The 17,376-nt window shown below is 36.3% G+C and overlaps 1 protein-coding gene across 1 annotated transcript in view; it reads left to right on the top strand.

The window, feature by feature from the left end:
- PPM1L (protein phosphatase, Mg2+/Mn2+ dependent, 1L) overlaps window positions 1-17,376 on the top strand; it is a 345,145-nt gene that overhangs the window by 212,788 nt on the left and 114,981 nt on the right. Inside the window, exon 2 of the mRNA XM_011967599.1 lies at window positions 8,915-9,089. Within this exon, the coding sequence (XP_011822989.1) occupies window positions 8,915-9,089 (175 nt within the window). The remainder of the gene's footprint in view (window positions 1-8,914; window positions 9,090-17,376) is intronic.

The raw sequence follows: 17,376 nt of genomic DNA, 5'->3' as shown, positions 1-17,376 counted from the left end.
CTTGTAAATTTGTTTGAGTTCTTTGTAGGTTCTATTCAGCCCTTTTTCTACTCAGTATTTGCAGAATTGATTCTCATCTTACTTCCCTGTATGTCTTCCTCAGTGCCAAAGTCTCCTCACAGGAGAGGGCCACTGATCAGATGCCCTTAAAGCCAGATCTAGCATCTTATTTTATGACTTATCAGTGTTTTAAAATTTATCAGTGTTAAATTTACTGTTGACATGAGTGCAAAGATGAGTCCTTTTGCTTTTGCTTTTGTCCCTTTTTTTCCAGCTTTAGAAGGCTGTGTCCATTCACAGTCAACACACGTAACTGAAGCAGAAGCCCTGTGTGCTTTTTAGGCATATATGTGGTGTAAACATAAATTAAAAGACACTGCCATCAATTATTTGTCCCATTCAGTTTAATGGAGCTTGAGGATTTCTCTCTCTTTTCAGATTATAATTGTGTGTGTTCAGGTGTGTTAAATAAAATGGAGGGGGAAAGGTAATTTATAAAATTGTGAAATTTGAGGGGTATTAAAATTCTTAAACTTTTTATCTTGGCAAAGCACTCTCTAGACCATCCATGAGGCAAAAATCCCTTTTCTTCTTAAGATGCTTGTCTCAGGTTTTGAAATCTTAAAATCTCAACTCATGGTTTTTCAGTTAGTTGGAAATTGCGTCTCTATATCAGGACCAACATTTACAACATACTTCATTACAAAGTTAATGGTAAATCCATTTCTTGGTTTAAAAAGTATCTTCTAAATAAGAATTTATTGAGTATAGAAGCACTTTCTTTTTGATTATCATTACCTAAAACCTCATAAAATTGCTTACTATTCACTAAGTCTTAGAATTGGTAGTAAAATAGAATATTTGTTAACAACTGAAGGAACAAAAAATAAAAAACTCACACAACTGTGACATATGAATTATTAAGTAAAAATTATTATGTGATGAAGCATATTTTCATAGTGAAGGATATCAGAAGCCTGTTTTTATTTTAAGTCCGCTAAAGGTCAAAATGAGTAACGTAACAAAGTGAGTAAAGTAACTTGACTATGACACTTTTTTTTTTTCCCCAGAGAAATATACTAAAAGTGATTTGAAACATTGGTCTAGTTTGCTTGTGATCTTTTTCTAATGGCAGCTCTATTAGAATTTAATTACATCACTTAATATGAAGTCAAGCTTCATATTGAGACAAGCTTTTGGCTCCCTGGAAACTTGCAGATAAGTTTAATACTTTTCCCTCACAGAGATTTTGGGAGGGTCATGGTGATGGTGGTGGATATTCCCTAAAATATGGAGTGATGAATGTTTTCAGGCTTACTGTTAAATTTGCAACAGTGAATTTAATATGTTGTGTAACTTTACTCAGTTTTCTCGTTGCTTTTAACAGCTTTGCCCTCAGTTTTAGCTTCCAGTTACGCAGCATTGAAAGCATGTTTTTCTTTCCCATCTGTTGGGAAGCTTTGCTCATGTGTTCTTTTGTTCTCTTCTGGGTTTTATACCAGCCTGGGCTGCTTTACCGTGTAAAGAAGTGACCACAGAAGGCATTGCCATCTTTGTAAAAAATTAATATTTTTTTCTAATTTAAAAGCAATTTGTGTTTCCTGCTCCAGTACTCACTGTATAACCGAGGATAAGTTTCTTAACCTCTCTGAGTCTGTTTCTTCATCTGTAAAAATCTGTTAGGGTTGTTGTAAGGATTAAATATGCTAACACATTTAAAGCATTCAGCACAGTGCTGGCACATAGAAATATTGTTTTATTTTATAAAATTTGGAAAACTTTAGAGAGAAAAAGTAAGTCACCCCAATGTTTATTACTCTGAGATAACTAATGATATACATTAATTTAATTCACCCATTTTTTTCCTCATAGATGAGGTATACAAACTACTTTGTAATCTCCTTGTTTTTGAAAGTGTCTCACTCTGTCACTCAGGCTGGAGTGCAAAGGTGCCATCTTAGCTCACTGCAACCTCCACCTCCCAGGGCTCAAGCAATCCACCCACCTCAGCCTCTTGAGTAGCTAGGACCACAGGTGCGTGCCACCACGCCTGGCTGTTTTTTTGTATTTTTAGTAGAGACAGGGTCTTGCCATGTTGCCCAGGCTGGTCTTGATCTCCTGAGCTCAAATGATCCACCTGTCTCAGCCTCCCAAAATGCTAGGATTACAGGGGTGAGCCACTGTGTCCAGCCTTAATCTGCTTTTTATTATGAATATTTTCCTACATAATTTAGTACTCTTTTATAACACAATTTTTAATTGCTTATTCTGTTGATAGTTTCTTTTGCTGTGTGGAAACTCTGTAGTTTAATTAAGTCCCATTTGTCTATTTTGTTGCTTTTGCCTTTAGGGTCTTCATAATCAATTCTTTGCCTAGGCCAATGTCTGGAAGAATATTTCCTAGGTGTTATTTTTCTTTTTGAGTCAGAGTATCGCTCTGTCATCAGGCTGGAGTGCAATGATGTGATGTCTGCTTATTGCAACCTCTGCCTTATGGGTTCAAGCGATTCTGCTGCTTTAGCCTCCCGAGTAGCTGGGACTACAGCATGCGCCACCACGCCCAGCTAATTTTTGTATTTTTAGTAGAGCAGGGTTTCACCATATTGGCCAGGATGGTCTCGATCTCTTGACCTCGTGATCTGCCTGTCTTGGCCTCCCAAAGTGCTGTGATTACAGGTGTGAGCCACCGCACCCGGCCTTCTTTCTTAAGTTATTTTTTTTTAAATTGGTCTTTAAATTCTACCAGAATTATTTCCTGATTATTTTTCCGTGTTCCCCTCCTATCTTAATTTCTCTCCCTAAAGGCTGTTTAGCACTTAACATAACTCATGCATTAAATAAATATATTAATTTATCTCAGGATTCATGCCTATTTTTGCATTACTTTGTAAAATGTGTTTTTCTAGTATTTCATGTGTTTTGTTTGCATATTAAGATTGCAGGTTCCTTTATGGTAAAGGCTTGTTTTCCCAACAGTTCAAGCCTAATATGTATTACTCAGCAGACAGTCAATAAATTAGAATTGGCCGGCTAACAAGTTTTCTTTTTAAGATAAATTGTGAAACATTTAGCAGCTCTTGAAATATACTTTTACACCACCCCACCCAAATTATTTAATATGTATTGGTTCTTAAACAATATACCATATAATAGTAAATAGTTTTTTAGCCTAATGACCAGCATCAGCATTCTACCTACATTTCCAGAATTTAGGTTCTTAATCATTTTGCTTCTTTTCATTTATCCTTCTTACCCACTGAGTTCTTTTTATAGAGTTTACTGTAACCCTTTAATGTCTTCCAGACTAACGCTGGAATGGGTAATATAAACATATGTCAATTCTACAAGAAGGTACATTCAGCACCTTTTATGCCCTGCCTTGTAAGTTTTTAGTTTATCTTTTTACTCTGGCTGTTGCCGAAGCCACTGTCTTTTCATGTCTAACTGGAGGGAACCTGTGAACTCTTTTGCACTTTCTTCCCTAAGGTTTCTCTTCAGCCATTTAGGATACATCTGGCTAAGCATAAAGCTGAAAGCCCAGGGGTAATTAACATCCTGCAAGGCAACTTTAACTCAGGTGTACTGCTCTGATGTATGTTATACATGATTCCTCAAAGGGTCCCTAGAAGAATCAATCAAGCCCATTGTTAAATGCAGAAATAAAGGCAAGAATGGAGAAGATCAAATGATTATGGAGAGGAAAACATTAAATAAAGCTTCACACAACTTTAAGTGTGAAACACATAATTTGCCATTTTGTCATGTGAATGATGATTGGGTTTGAGCTGTTTACTTTTCTAAAATAATGGCATGAAAGAAAATTAAAGACCAAGAATAGTTCCATTTGCCAGTAGAAAACCAGACTTTTATTCTCTATCTGAAATTGTGAAAGGAAGATCTGTATGCAAGCAAAGAATTAGGAACTGTCAAAACATCTTCTCCCAAGCTATCTGAAAGTACTTGTTTTTTGCATAGTGTCAAAGTATTGCGCTTCTGTGGTACAAAGCATTGAACCAGATATGGGGCAACACAATAATGTGTAAGATACAGTCCTTATTTCTGCCAGATGGAGGAGCTAAAGTACCTATACCTGTACAAATACAAAATAATTGGAAAGCTGTTGGATGCTCTTAGATGTTCAAGTTAGGTTAGGCAATACTAACAGTATATACATGGCTTTTGAGCCAAACTTTGAAAAATGAAGGATTGGATAAAACCAATAAGAGACCTCAGTATTTGGTTTTCTGTTCCTGTGTTACTTTGCTAAGGATAATAGCCTCCAGCTGCATCCATATGCCTGCAAAGGACATGATCTTATTCTTTTTTATGGCTGCATAGTATTCCATGGTGTATATGTACTACATTTTCTTAATCTAGTTTATCATTGATGGGCATTTACGTTGATTCCATATCTTTGCTATTGTGAATAGTGCTGCAATGAGCATATGTGAGCGTGTGTCTTTATAATAGAATGATTTCTGTTCCTTTGGGTATGTACCCAGTAATGGGATTGCTGAGTTGAATGGTATTTCTGTCTTTCTGTCTTTGAGGAATTACCATACTGTCTTCCACAATGACTGAACTAATTTACACTCCCACCAGCAGTGTAAAAGTGTTCCTTTTCCTCCTCAACCTTGCTATCATCTGTTGTTATTTGACTTCTTAATAATAGCCTTTTTGACTGGTGTTAGATGGTATCTCATTGTGTTTTTTTTTTTGTTTGTTTTGTTTTTTGATTTTTTGAGATGGAGTCTTGCTCTGTAGCCCAGGCTGGAGTGCAGTGGCATGATCTCGGCTCACTGCACGCTCCGCTTCCCAGTTCACACCATTCTCCTGTCTCACCCTCCTGAGTAGCTGGGACTACAGGCGCCTGCCACCATGCCTGGGTAATTTTTTTGTATTTTTGGTGGTGATGGGGTTTCACCGTGTTAGCCAGAATGGTCTTGATCTCCTGACCTCGTGATCCGCCCACCTCGGCCTCCCAAAGTGCTGGGATTACAGGCGTGAGCCACCATGCCCAGCCTCTCATTGTGTTTTAATTTGCATTTCTCTAAAGATCAGTGATGTTGAGCTTTTTGTCATGATTGTTGACCACATGTATGTATTCTTTTGAAAGGTATCCATTCATGTCATTTGTCCACTTTTTTATGGGGTTGTCTTTTTCTTGTAAATTTGTTTAAATTCCTTATAGATGCTGAATATTAGGCCTTTGTCAGGTGCAGAGTTTTCAAAAATGTTCTCCCATTCTGTAGGTTGTCTGTTTACTCTGATGATAGTTTCTTTTGCTGTGCAGAAGCTCTTTAGATTAATTAGATCCTATTTGTCAATTTTTGGTTTTTTTGCATTTGCTTTTGGTGTCTTCATCATGAAATCTTTGCCCGTGCCTATGTCCTGAATGGTGTTGCCTAGGTTATCTTCCAGGGTTTTTATAGTTTGGAGTTTTACATTAAAGTCTTTAATCCATCTTGAGTTAATTTTTGTATATTGTGTAAAGAAGGGGTCCAGTTTCAATCTTCTGCATATGGCTAGCCAGTAATCCCGTGATGTGCTTTCAATAATACAGAGTACATCAATATTTGTAAAATGTGAATTATGGAACTATTTCCTGTACCTCATAGGTATTTCAAGGAGGAAAATTAATGACAGATATTACACTGAGTAACAAGGTAGTGTGAGTTTAAAAACAGTTATTGATGGGTGCAGCACACCAACATGGCACAAGTATACATATGTAACAAACCTGCACATTATGCACATGTACCCTAGAACTTAAAGTATAATAATAATAATAAAAACAGTTATTGTGCAGTGTGTCTCTTCATTTTCCAGTGTCAGGGAAAAAATGTTATTAAATTCTACAATTAAATATGTTGCACAAATGTGCTGAGTCCATTTACATTTTATGGAATAATTTCTTTTGTTCTGCACTAGCTGGCTGGCAGAGAAATTGAACAATGTTTGGTGATGTTAAAGTTGTAATTTTGTCAGCAACAGAATTAGGAAATATAAATATAAATCTCGAAATAAAACGTGTTGTGTTATCTTTGGCTACTCTAGGGGCTAAAATACAACTTTTCACCACCACTTCTCAGTGGACTTTTCCTGGGAAGTCAGTTGTCATTGTTCTGGCAAGTTTCTTTTCATCCATCCTGAATTGTGTTAACATTTAAAGGGAAGGTTATAAAGAAGTATATTTTAGGGTATCTACCCAAAGGAAAAGAAGTTATTATATGAAAAAGACACATGTACGTGCATGTTTATAGCAGCACAATTCACAATTGCAAAATTGTGGAACCAACCTAAATGCCCACCAACCAACAAGCGGATAAAGAAAATGTGGTGTATTTACACCATGGTATGCTACCCAGCCATAAAACAGAATGAAATAATGGCATTTACAGCAATTTAGATGGAGTTGGAGACCGTTGTTCTGTGAGAAGTAACTCAGAAATGGAAAACTATAAATTCTCACTTATAAGTGGGAGCTAAGCTATGAGGATGCAAAGGCATAAGAATGATATAATGGACTTTGGGGACATAAGGGGGAGGGTGGGAAGGGGATGAGGGATAGAAGACTAAATATTGGGTACAGTGTACACTGCTCCAGTGACGGGTGCACCAAAATCTCAGAAATCACCACTAAAGAACTTATTCATGTAACCAAAATCACCTGTTCCCCAAAAACTACTGAAATAAAATTTTTACAAACCAAATACATTTTAAAGACAATTTAAAAAAATTACAATAGTAAGAACCTGGAAACAATACGAAAATGTGGAACGTAGAAAGTATTGTCTGAGCGTGCAATCCCAGCACTTTGGGAGGCTGAGGCAAATGGATTACCTGAGATCAGGAGTTCAAGACCAGCCTGGCCAACATGGTAAAACCCTGCTCTACTAATAGCACACACACACAAAATTAGCTGGGCATGGTGGCAGGCACTTGTAATCCTAGCTACTCAGGAGACTGAGGCAGGAGAATCACTTGAACCCAGTAGGCAGAGGTTGCAGTGAGCCAAGATCACTCCATTGCACTACAACCTGGGCAGCAAGAGTGAAACTCTGTCTCAAAAAAATAAAAATAAAAAAATAAAGTGTCTTCCACAATTGGAGATGTTCTTCCATATCTTCTCCTATGCCTATATGATAATACTAAATATGTGTGTCACTTAATTGTGCTCATATAAATATATATGTTGTAGGATATACTATACCTGATATTCTGTGACTTTGATTTTTAACCTCAACAATATATCATGGTATTCTTCCTGGTCAGCACATATAGTCCTATCTCATTTTTTCCAAAGGCTATAGAGGATATTACTCTATAAATGAAAAAAATGGAACCTCTGTTGATTAGCATGTATCATATATATATCAGTATGTATGTTTAATGTATACTTATTTTATTGCATAATTAATAGCTGTACAGAATTTTAAAAATTGATACATTGTAACTTTACATATTTGTGAGGTACAGTTTGATGTCTCAATACATGTATATCTTGTATATTGTTCAAATCAAGGTAGTAAACATGTCCCTTACCTCATTCATTTATAATTTACTTATGTTGGGAACATTCAAAAACAGTTATTCTAGCTATTTTGTAACATAAAACACCTTACTGAGAACCATAGTCACCCACTGTGCAACAGAACACTACGGGGTTTTTATTTTCTGTGTAGACAAGTCTGCCTTACTCTAAGAAAAGATTGCCCCAGAGACCATCTTTTCATTGTTTTTTTTTCAGCAGTTTTTGTTGTTGTTGTTGTTGTTGTGTGTGAAGTTTTATACTGGTTGTGAATATAATTTTGAACAATATATGGAGGACTTCACTGACTGATTTATTAACCTTAGACACTATGTGAATAAAGCAGGACTGTACTGCAAGGAGATGCTAAACTTTTGACATTCCCAAGAGAGAAGTTTTATAAATTTCAGAATTCCCCTGATTTATGCATGCCTCTCTGTCACTTAATTATGCTCATAAAATTCTGCTTAACTAGCACTGGGATTCTTAACTTGGAGAGAAAAGAGTATGCTACCACTGCAACCTACCAGAAGAACATATCAGAATCTTTGGGAAAATCTTTTCAAAATATGCATATCTTCCTTCCTACCCTCTACCCCCAAGTGGAACATGCTTACCTGATTGAAAATCACTGCATGTAATTAGTTGTTACTAATTGGAATGTAACTATCTGGGAATGTGTTGTACAGATAGTGTAAAAGCAAAAAACAAACAGCAACAACAACAACAAACTTGTCAAAGTAAGAATTATATATATGTCAGCTTAAGGCATTTAAGTGGTGAAGAGGTTTTTTTTTTTTTCCCCTGCCCCCCCCCCCCCCGCCACCAAGGTTAAGGGGCTTTGTCTTAAATCTCCTCATTTTCTGTTTATCCTATTATTTCATTATCGATCCTAGCAGAGGACTCTCCTTTATAAAATTCACTTTACAAGAGTTCTTGTGTAAACATTAATGAGTAGAGACTAACAAAACAAAGTAGGGATGTGGATGCCATAGCATGGATGGGGTCATTGCTGAGATGAGTGACTGTCTTCTGTATTGTAGACAAGGGCAAGTCAAATTTGTATCCAGCAAAATCACTATCAGGGGCCTTCAGTTCACTATAATAGTTGAAACTCTGAGCACTAATTCTGTGAATATCTAACCAAATCTATCATCTTTTATACCTTTAAACCTAGTAGAAAACTCTTAGAGGTTTGCGATTCTGTCTATTTGAAGATCACCTTACTGGGTCCAGTGGATACTAAAATGACGATGACAAGGACATGCCTGTCTGGAGGGTTGGTTCACAGTGCTTTGAGCTTTCTCTGTAGCACCTGAGGGTAAGTAAAAAGTCTAAGAGGAGAATTTCTAATGGAGTTCTCTCTGTCTGTTTTATCTGCAGACTGCAGCTGAATATGTAAAATCTCGACTCCCAGAGGCCCTTAAACAGCATCTTCAGGACTACGAGAAAGACAAAGAAAACAGTGTATTGTCTTACCAGACCATCCTTGAACAGCAGATTTTGTCAATTGACCGAGAAATGCTAGAAAAATTGACCGTATCCTATGATGAAGCAGGTATGTTTATTTTTAAAACACACATTTTTTTTTTTCTCCTTGCAAAAAAATTTCATTATAAACCTTGGTTAAACTTGGTAAAAGGTTAAGGGCAAACTGGATTCAAAGTTATGTAACGTGGACTAATAGTAAGTTTCTTCTCTGCAGTTTTAGTCTCAAGATGGTCAGAAGATTCCTAAAAATGGATCTTAAATATCAAATACCTTTAAAATTTTGGTCTTTTTTATTGAGATTTTTTTGGCCTTTTATTAACCGGGTACTCCTAAAGTGTTATTTCAATTTGGATAGCAACTGAAAACTTTTACATCCAAGAATCCAAGAAATGTTATTTGATTCAAATATTTGAGTTAATTTTAGTTTTCTTTTCTAAAGAGGTATTTTTGTTTTTTTTCTCAAACTGTTAAGCTAATCATTACTTTCTTTTCCTTAGCAACTCAGACACTACCACATCAGAGACTGCATCTCACTGCCTGCCATAGGTTCTTCCCATCCAAGGGAGCTTATTAATGAAGTCATGGACAGACCTCCTTATAACATTATTTTAATCTATTATATGGTCTGTCAGCTAAGACCCAATTTTAATTAAATGAGTATAGTATTACTTGGAATTATTAAAATCTTTAATAAAATTAAACTTAAGCAGCAGACTCTGATTAAAATTGCTGTACCTCTCCACCTCCCCCTCTCAAAAAAATTGGAGGAAAAAGTACAGGAAAAATGGTTTCTAATGGTCAAATGTTAATGGTATTCTTCTATTAATGCCAAGAACTTCTGTTTCTATTTTTACAAGGATTTTTTAGCATGTATCTTATTTTCTTCATCAGAATCTATGCATGCTCAATACTTTCTTACCACTTGATTTCAAGTTCAAATAGCAAACAGAAGAGCAAATTACACAAAACAAAACATTATAGTACATTCACCTAACCACTTAACCAATATTTCTAGTTACTAAGCTGCCCCCGTGTATATTCCACCCTCTAACCCCTTCACCTCCCTCTGAGGCAGGATCTATATTTCCAGTTTTGCCCAGGGCATCTCTGCTTCTCTGATTCTTCTTCGCTTTTTTTTCGTTTTCCAGACACATTGGCTTTCTTCTGCCTAGCATTTTCGTTATTTTCAATATTCTTCTCATTGGTATTCTTATTCATCTCTTCTCTCATCCTTAATGGAGTAAAGTAAGGTTTTGATCAGTCCCAACCAAAATCATATTTAAATATTCATAGCATCTTATAGATCATAGAACTCATATAGTCCATTCACTATGACCATTTTATGGTGAGAAAACAAACTCATGGACTTGCCTGAAATAATGCAGTTACTTAGTTGTAAAAACTGGGACGCCAACTTCCTAATTACGAATCAAGCTATGCTTTTACTACACTGATGCAGGTTCTCATTTGCTCAGTAAGCACTTGTTGAATGCATGGCAATATACTAGGCAGTTGAAGCAAAGAGAAAAGCAGTGAAAACATGGAAAGGAATCTGAGATGTAGAAAATAGATCTTGCTTAAAGTCTTGCTGGGGGGCTAAAACATACATGTATGAGCTCTAGAGAAAAATTTCTGAGGAGTTTGGGACTAAATACACCCCGTAATATCTTCAAGTTATTAAAGTTAAGATGAAATGTGGAGTCAAGAAATAGTAGAAATGGCTGAAATTTTCCATGAAATTCTGTGGAGGGGGCATTATTTTAAACCTTGAAGGGCAAATGGTGGGCAAGTATTTGTGAAGAGAAGGGGGATGCATTCTAGTGGATGAAGGGGCACAAGGAGACATCAAGGTGAGCATGAACATTAGCTGCAATCACCCACCACTCAAGTTTTTCCTGCCTCAGGAGTAATTTTCCACTCTCCTGCACTGTTGTTGAGCAGCAACTGATCCTCAGAGGTACACTTGCACATGGCTTTTAGGGGCTAATAGTTTGGCATAGAATTAATCTGTCAATAATGTAGCATGAAACGGTGGAAATAAACACAAGATTGAGAGTTAGAGGATCTAAGATCTAGGCCTTCCCCCAGGTTAATACTGGTGTGATCTTCAGCAAATTAACCTCTTAGAACCTATGTTTCTTCATCTGTAAAATTGGGCTAATGTAATCTCACAGGGCTATTATAACAATAAAATATTATCATGTTTGGGGAATTCCTTAGAGATCATATTGCAAATGCTAATTAATGCCACTAGTGATGAATGAGAACAGATTTGGACCTTGTCTATCCCTTAAACCAGTGTAAAGTCCACCTGACCCTTGCACAACATGGGGGTTACGGATGCCAACTCTCCATGCAGTCAAAAATTAGCATAAAACTTTTGATTCCCCAAAAATCTTAACTACTAATAGCGTACTGTTGACCAGAAACCTTACTGATTACATAAACCGTCAATTAACACATATTTTGTATGTTTTATGTATTTATACTGTATTATGACTAATTAAGCTAGAGAAAAAAAATTATGAAAATAATAAAAAAGAGAAAATATATTTACTATTTATTAAATGGAAGTGGACCATCATAAAGGTCTTCATCCTCACTGTCTTTACTTTGAGTAGACGGAACAGACTGCTGAAGAGGAGAGGAAGAACTGGTCTTGCTGTCTCAGGGGTGTCAGAGACAGAAGAAAATGCACATATAAATGGGCCCATGCAGTTAAACCTATGTTGTTCAAGGGCCAGCCGTATTCTAACTTAGTCTTTTCTTGGCATGTAGTGTTTGGGAAGGCAGAGGGGAAGTTTTTTAAGTGATCTTCAGAAGCTTTGAAAAGTCTAGCAACATCTATTTGATAAAACACCCACTCTGAGCTCAGTTTGCCTTTGGTCATCTCTGCATGAGGTGATGCAGGGCAGTGGATGTGGGAGGATAGGCTATGTGTATGCATGAGTGAATGAGTGTCACTGTGTGTTGCAAAACCAAAAGTCACTACCTCCAGCTCCATAACCCATATGTTAATGATTTCAGTCAAAGAAAGAGGATAAGAAAAAAGTATTACTATTTAGCAGAAAAATATAATAATACAAAAGAATTAGGATAGAAAATTGGTAGTAGTAGGCCAGGTATGGTGGCTCATGCCTGTAATCCTAGCACTTTGGGAGGCCGAGGTGGGTGGATCATGAGGTCAGGAGATCGAGACCATCCTGGGTAACACGGTGAAACCCCGTCTCTACTAAAAATACAAAAAATTAGCCAGGTGTGGTGGCAGGTGCCTGTAGTCCCAGCTACTCAGGAGGCTGAGGCAGGAGAATGGCGTGAACCCAGGAGGCAGAGCTTGCAGTGAGCCAAGATTGTGCCACTGTACTCCAGCCTGGGTGACAAAGCGAGACTCCATTCAAAAAAAAAAAAAAAAGAAAATTGCTAGTAGTATCCAATATGTGCAGATATAACCATCCTACAGAGAAGCTTCCTGACTTAGGATGGTTTAATTTAGTAGTTTTTGACTTTATGATGGTGCAAAAGTGATGCACATTCAGTAAAATCTGTACTTCACGTATACCTGTTTTGTTTTTCATTTTCAATATAGTATTCACTAAATTACATGACATTCAACACTTTATTCACTTTATTATGAAATAGACTTTGTGTTAAATGACTTTGTCCAACTACAGGCTAATGTAAGTGTTCTGAGCATATATAAGTTAGTCTAAACTAAGCTATGATGTTCAGTAGGTTAGGTGTATTAAATGAATTTTCACCTTAGGATATTTTCAATTTACAATAGGTTTATCAGGACATAATCTCATTCTAAGTCAAGGAGCATCTGTACTAAGACACTCATTTGCTTCAACTGTTTAGCTTCTTTCTATGCTATCTTAGTTTTGACTTCCTCACCTTCTTGATTCAGCTCTTCCAGTTTTAGGAGATAGTTAATTATTAGTTAGAAGATATCTTGGTCTCTAGAAAGGTTAATTTGTCTTTAATACTGATTCACTGATAAATTAGCCTGAGTGACTTAATGACAATTACTGCTATTTGTAGTGTCTAAACTTCTATTAATAAAAAACCAATTAATGAAAAAAACACTTAGACATTTTTCTAAAATCATTGGCTCAGAATTTTTTCACCCTCTCCTTTTTTTCTTTCTCTTTCTCTTCCCATTTAATACATATATACTTTAATGCTTTGCCCATCCACAAAATTCAGCTATCTAGCAACCTGGAATTCAGCAAAGAAATGGGAAGTGAGCAAAAACCATGTGTGTACAACCCTACCGTGTCACAGAACTGTGGACAAGTCCATACAACAGAGGCTTTCAATTCTCACCTAGAATCTATATATTTTTATTTTATATAGTTCTGAAGGTTATATTTTCCAATATGATATTTTCTTCTATAGTGTTAAACTTTAATTGCAGAAATGAACAGAAATACATAGAACAGTATAATCTGAGAATAATTGTCAGTAATCTTACTATTGTAAACACTTTGGTATGTTTTCCTCACTCTAAGCATTTTTAAAATGTAGTTGGTATCTGGTAGTTTTATTGTAATTTTATATCCTGCTTTTTGCATTTAACATTATTACATAAGCACTTCCTCATTTCATTAAAGCCTCTTCATGTGAAGATAATTTTAATGGCTACATCATATTCTATTTGAAAGTATCACTCACTAAATATTCTCTTATGTTGGACATTTTCATTTTTGTTTTGCTCTTATGAATAATGCTGCAAGAAATAGGGGATTCATTTGTCTGCATTTTATATTACTCTAGAGGATAGACTTCAGAAAACATAAGAGTTTAGAATTGAAACGAGAAGGTGGGGAAGGGGATGATACTTGGAGCAGCAACACTGAAAACATAAGTAATGAGAGCAAAGAGTAAATCTATAAAAAGCACTTAGATTCCTGACATTGTACTACACTCAAAGTCATATTAGCATTCACAGATTGTATTATAGAGTTCACATTGTTGATCTTCACACTGGTGACCTTGATTCCCAGAGAAAAGGTTCAATAATGTTTTTTATATTCTGTATATAAAAGCAGGAATTATGTAAACCAGTGTATTAATCCTGTCAGCCTGTGATATGGTTTGGCTGTGTCCCCACCCAAATCTCATCTTGAATTGTAGCTCCCATAATCCCCATGTGTCATGTGAGGGACCAGGTGGGAGGTAATTGAATCATGGAGGTGGGTTTTTCCTGTGCTGTTTTTGTGGTAGTGAATAAATCGCACAATATCTGATGGTTTTATAAAGGAGTGTTCCCCTGCATGTGCTCTTCTTGTATGCCACTATGTAAGACATGCCTTTGCTCCTCTTTCACCTTCTGCTATGATTGTGAGGCCTCCTCAGCCATGTGGAACTGTGAATCCATTAAACCTCTATTTCTTTATAATTACCCAGTCTTGGGTATTTCTTCATAGCAGTATGAAAATGGACTAATACAGCCTGCTATAACAAAATACCATAGACTGGGTGGCTGATAAACTACAGAACTTTATTTCTCACAGTTCTGTAGGCTGTGAGGTCCAAGGTCAAGGCACCAGCAGATATGGTGTCTATAAGGGCCTGGTTCCTCATAGATGACTATCTTTTCACTGTAACCTTGCATGGCAGAAGGGGTGAGAGATTTATCTGGGACCTCTTTTATAAGGGTACTAATTTCATTCATGAGGGGTTCACCCCCATGATCTAATCACCATCCAAAGCCCCCACCTCATAATACCATCACCTTGAGGATTAGTTTTCAACATACGAATTTTGGGAGGACACAAACATTTAGACCCCCTTTCTAACATTAGTTTAGAAAGTTTTTCATTCAAATGGTTTATATTTTGACGATTTTAAGAACTAATATGTTTTGTGGTATAGTTGAAAGAAAACTTGGAACCAAAAGATCCAGATTCTATTTCTAGTCTAGCTCTACTGCCAACCATATATGTGACCTTGAGCAAGTCACAAACCTTCCTAAAGCCCATTTTCCTCTAAACTGATGGCATGAACAGGGCCTCATAGATGTCTTCTAGTTCTAAAACTATGCTTCTGGTCTTATGACAATGGAACACTCAACTAGCTATAATTTCTGCAAGGCTTCCTGTAGCTATGGCTTTTCTGCTTTTTCTATTGGTTTTCTTCTTTCTCCTTACACGGCCACATAATTTGTACCTAATTTCTGACCGAAAGAAGACCATCACTCAGCTTTCATCACATCTGCTCTTGAATATTCCCAGGCATACTTTTATTGGTGGGATCGGGAGTGAAACCGTATGCATCAAGCGAAAGTAGATTTTGGAAGAAGAGATTCTAAGCTATCATTTATGGATCCTCATTAAAATAATTTAGACCTTTTATTGTATTAGTATGTATTAACACTAAGCAAAATTCAGAGTAACAAGTAAGGTGTGGTTTATATTTGATCTATTAATGTTTTTATTTAATTGAAGTACAAGTTTGTGTGCACTTCAATAGATTGGGTTTAACACAGAGAAGTTTTCAAGGAAAGCAGTGGCATAATTTGAGATGAAGAGATCAAAATAGAGTTTTACACTGTCTCAGGAAGCATCATCAACTTAAATATTTATTATGTGTCATAGTGGGCAAAAGTCAAAGGGTTGAGATACCAAGAGAGGGAATCTTTCCTCATATTGTTTATTTTTATGCTGGAGTATTATTTATGTTTCTGTAACTAATCTCAAATTCTGTTTTTAATTATTTTTGAGTTTGGGCATGAATAAATATTCCCTACATATTTCTTTGTTAAGGATTAACTAGTGTGGTTTGTAATGTTAAGGATAAACAGTGTTTGTGGGAATTATGAGGAATTTATTTGAGAGCAATATTTTCTGTCACAGGCTCAAGAACCCTAAGCCATGGGAACAGAAGTCTAGAAACAGGAGTGAAGAGCTGCATATTTTTCCCTTTGGGAAAAGCTGAGTACACCTGCAATGGGTAGAATGCTCAATGGTAGCATCTTGTTGCAGCCCTCAAGATAGTTGCCTAAGTTGCTGCTTAGATCTTCTCAGAGTTCTTAGACCAGCAAGAGCTTTCTGTTCTTACTGTTTAGCTACAAAGCCATACAGCCTTCCAATGAGCACATGCTTCTGCAATGTGGAAAACGCACTTACATGTAGAAAGTGAACCAGATGGTGCACATGAGGGAAGAAGAGAGCTCAGCTGACTCTTCCTTGTGTTCCTTGGGGTATCAGAGTTGGGAGCCTGCATATTCATTTATAAGTGTCAGGCAGTCACATACAGCTTTCCCAGAGAAGGTGAGAAAGGAGGAGCAGCATTAATTTCTCAGCTTTTGCTTTGTGATTCCCTGATGTTGCCCTACCTGCAGGTGAAAGCTACCTGTGGTGCAGACACACCAAGCACTGTAATTTTTGGAAAAATAGCTTTTTAAAAGGGTGGGGGAATGTGCTTTAAGCAACTTAGGAAGTAGCTGGAGGGTTACCTCCTATTGAGCTTATTTTATTCTTCTTAAAATAGATGGTACCTGAAAGTTACATCTACATTTTAATTGGGCCATTAGTGTCATAGTAATCAGTAATCTCAAAAGAAAAACCATTTATTGTCATGGGGAAAAAAATTTGAACTTACATCCAGCAACCAAACCCAGGAAAGAGTGTGTGAATTATTTAGGGACTTTTCAGGTTTTCTAAGAACATAAAAAATCTAGTAAAAGGCATTTGCAGGAAGTTCTTCACTCCAACAAATAGAGTGAATTTCTCAGTATATTTCTCAAACAGCTCCTAAGGGAAGAAGTGACACTGAGGTTTCACTACTTTATATCTTCAATCAGGACCCCATTTCTTAGCTCAAAAGATATCCTCTCCAGGGACTTTTTGACAAGAATTGGAGAATTTGGAAGGAAGACAAAAACAGAGACCCAAAAGAAACTTAAAAAGGGAAGTTCAATATTGACTGTGCAGCCTCTGATACCAACTTCTTAGTTTCTGTAAAAAGATTTAATCTATTTTATTTTTCCATTATAAAAGTAAATAAATATGCTTTAGAACATTTTTTACATATGGAAAAAGGAAGAGAAGAAGATAACCTTTAATTCTACCACCTGAACATAACCAACATCTTTGGTGTATTTATTTCTTGCCATTTTTCTCTGCTGAGTTTTAATTATTTATGCCAAATTTTATATCTTTTTATTTAACACTTAATCATATTTTATGCTGTTATAAACTACTCATAAAGGTCACTTGTAATAACTGCAGTATTCTATTGAGTGGATATACCACAGTTATCATTCTCATAACCTTTTAATATTTTTAATATGATTCCTTTCTTGTGTCCATGTTTCAGTTCTCTTTACCACATAGAATCCCAGAATTTGG

Source organism: Mandrillus leucophaeus, unplaced genomic scaffold (assembly GCF_000951045.1).
Source record: "Mandrillus leucophaeus isolate KB7577 unplaced genomic scaffold, Mleu.le_1.0 Scaffold1198, whole genome shotgun sequence".
NCBI lineage: Eukaryota > Metazoa > Chordata > Mammalia > Primates > Cercopithecidae > Mandrillus > Mandrillus leucophaeus.
Note: the sequence above shows the minus strand (reverse complement) of the source record. Positions and strands in the feature narration are given on the sequence as shown.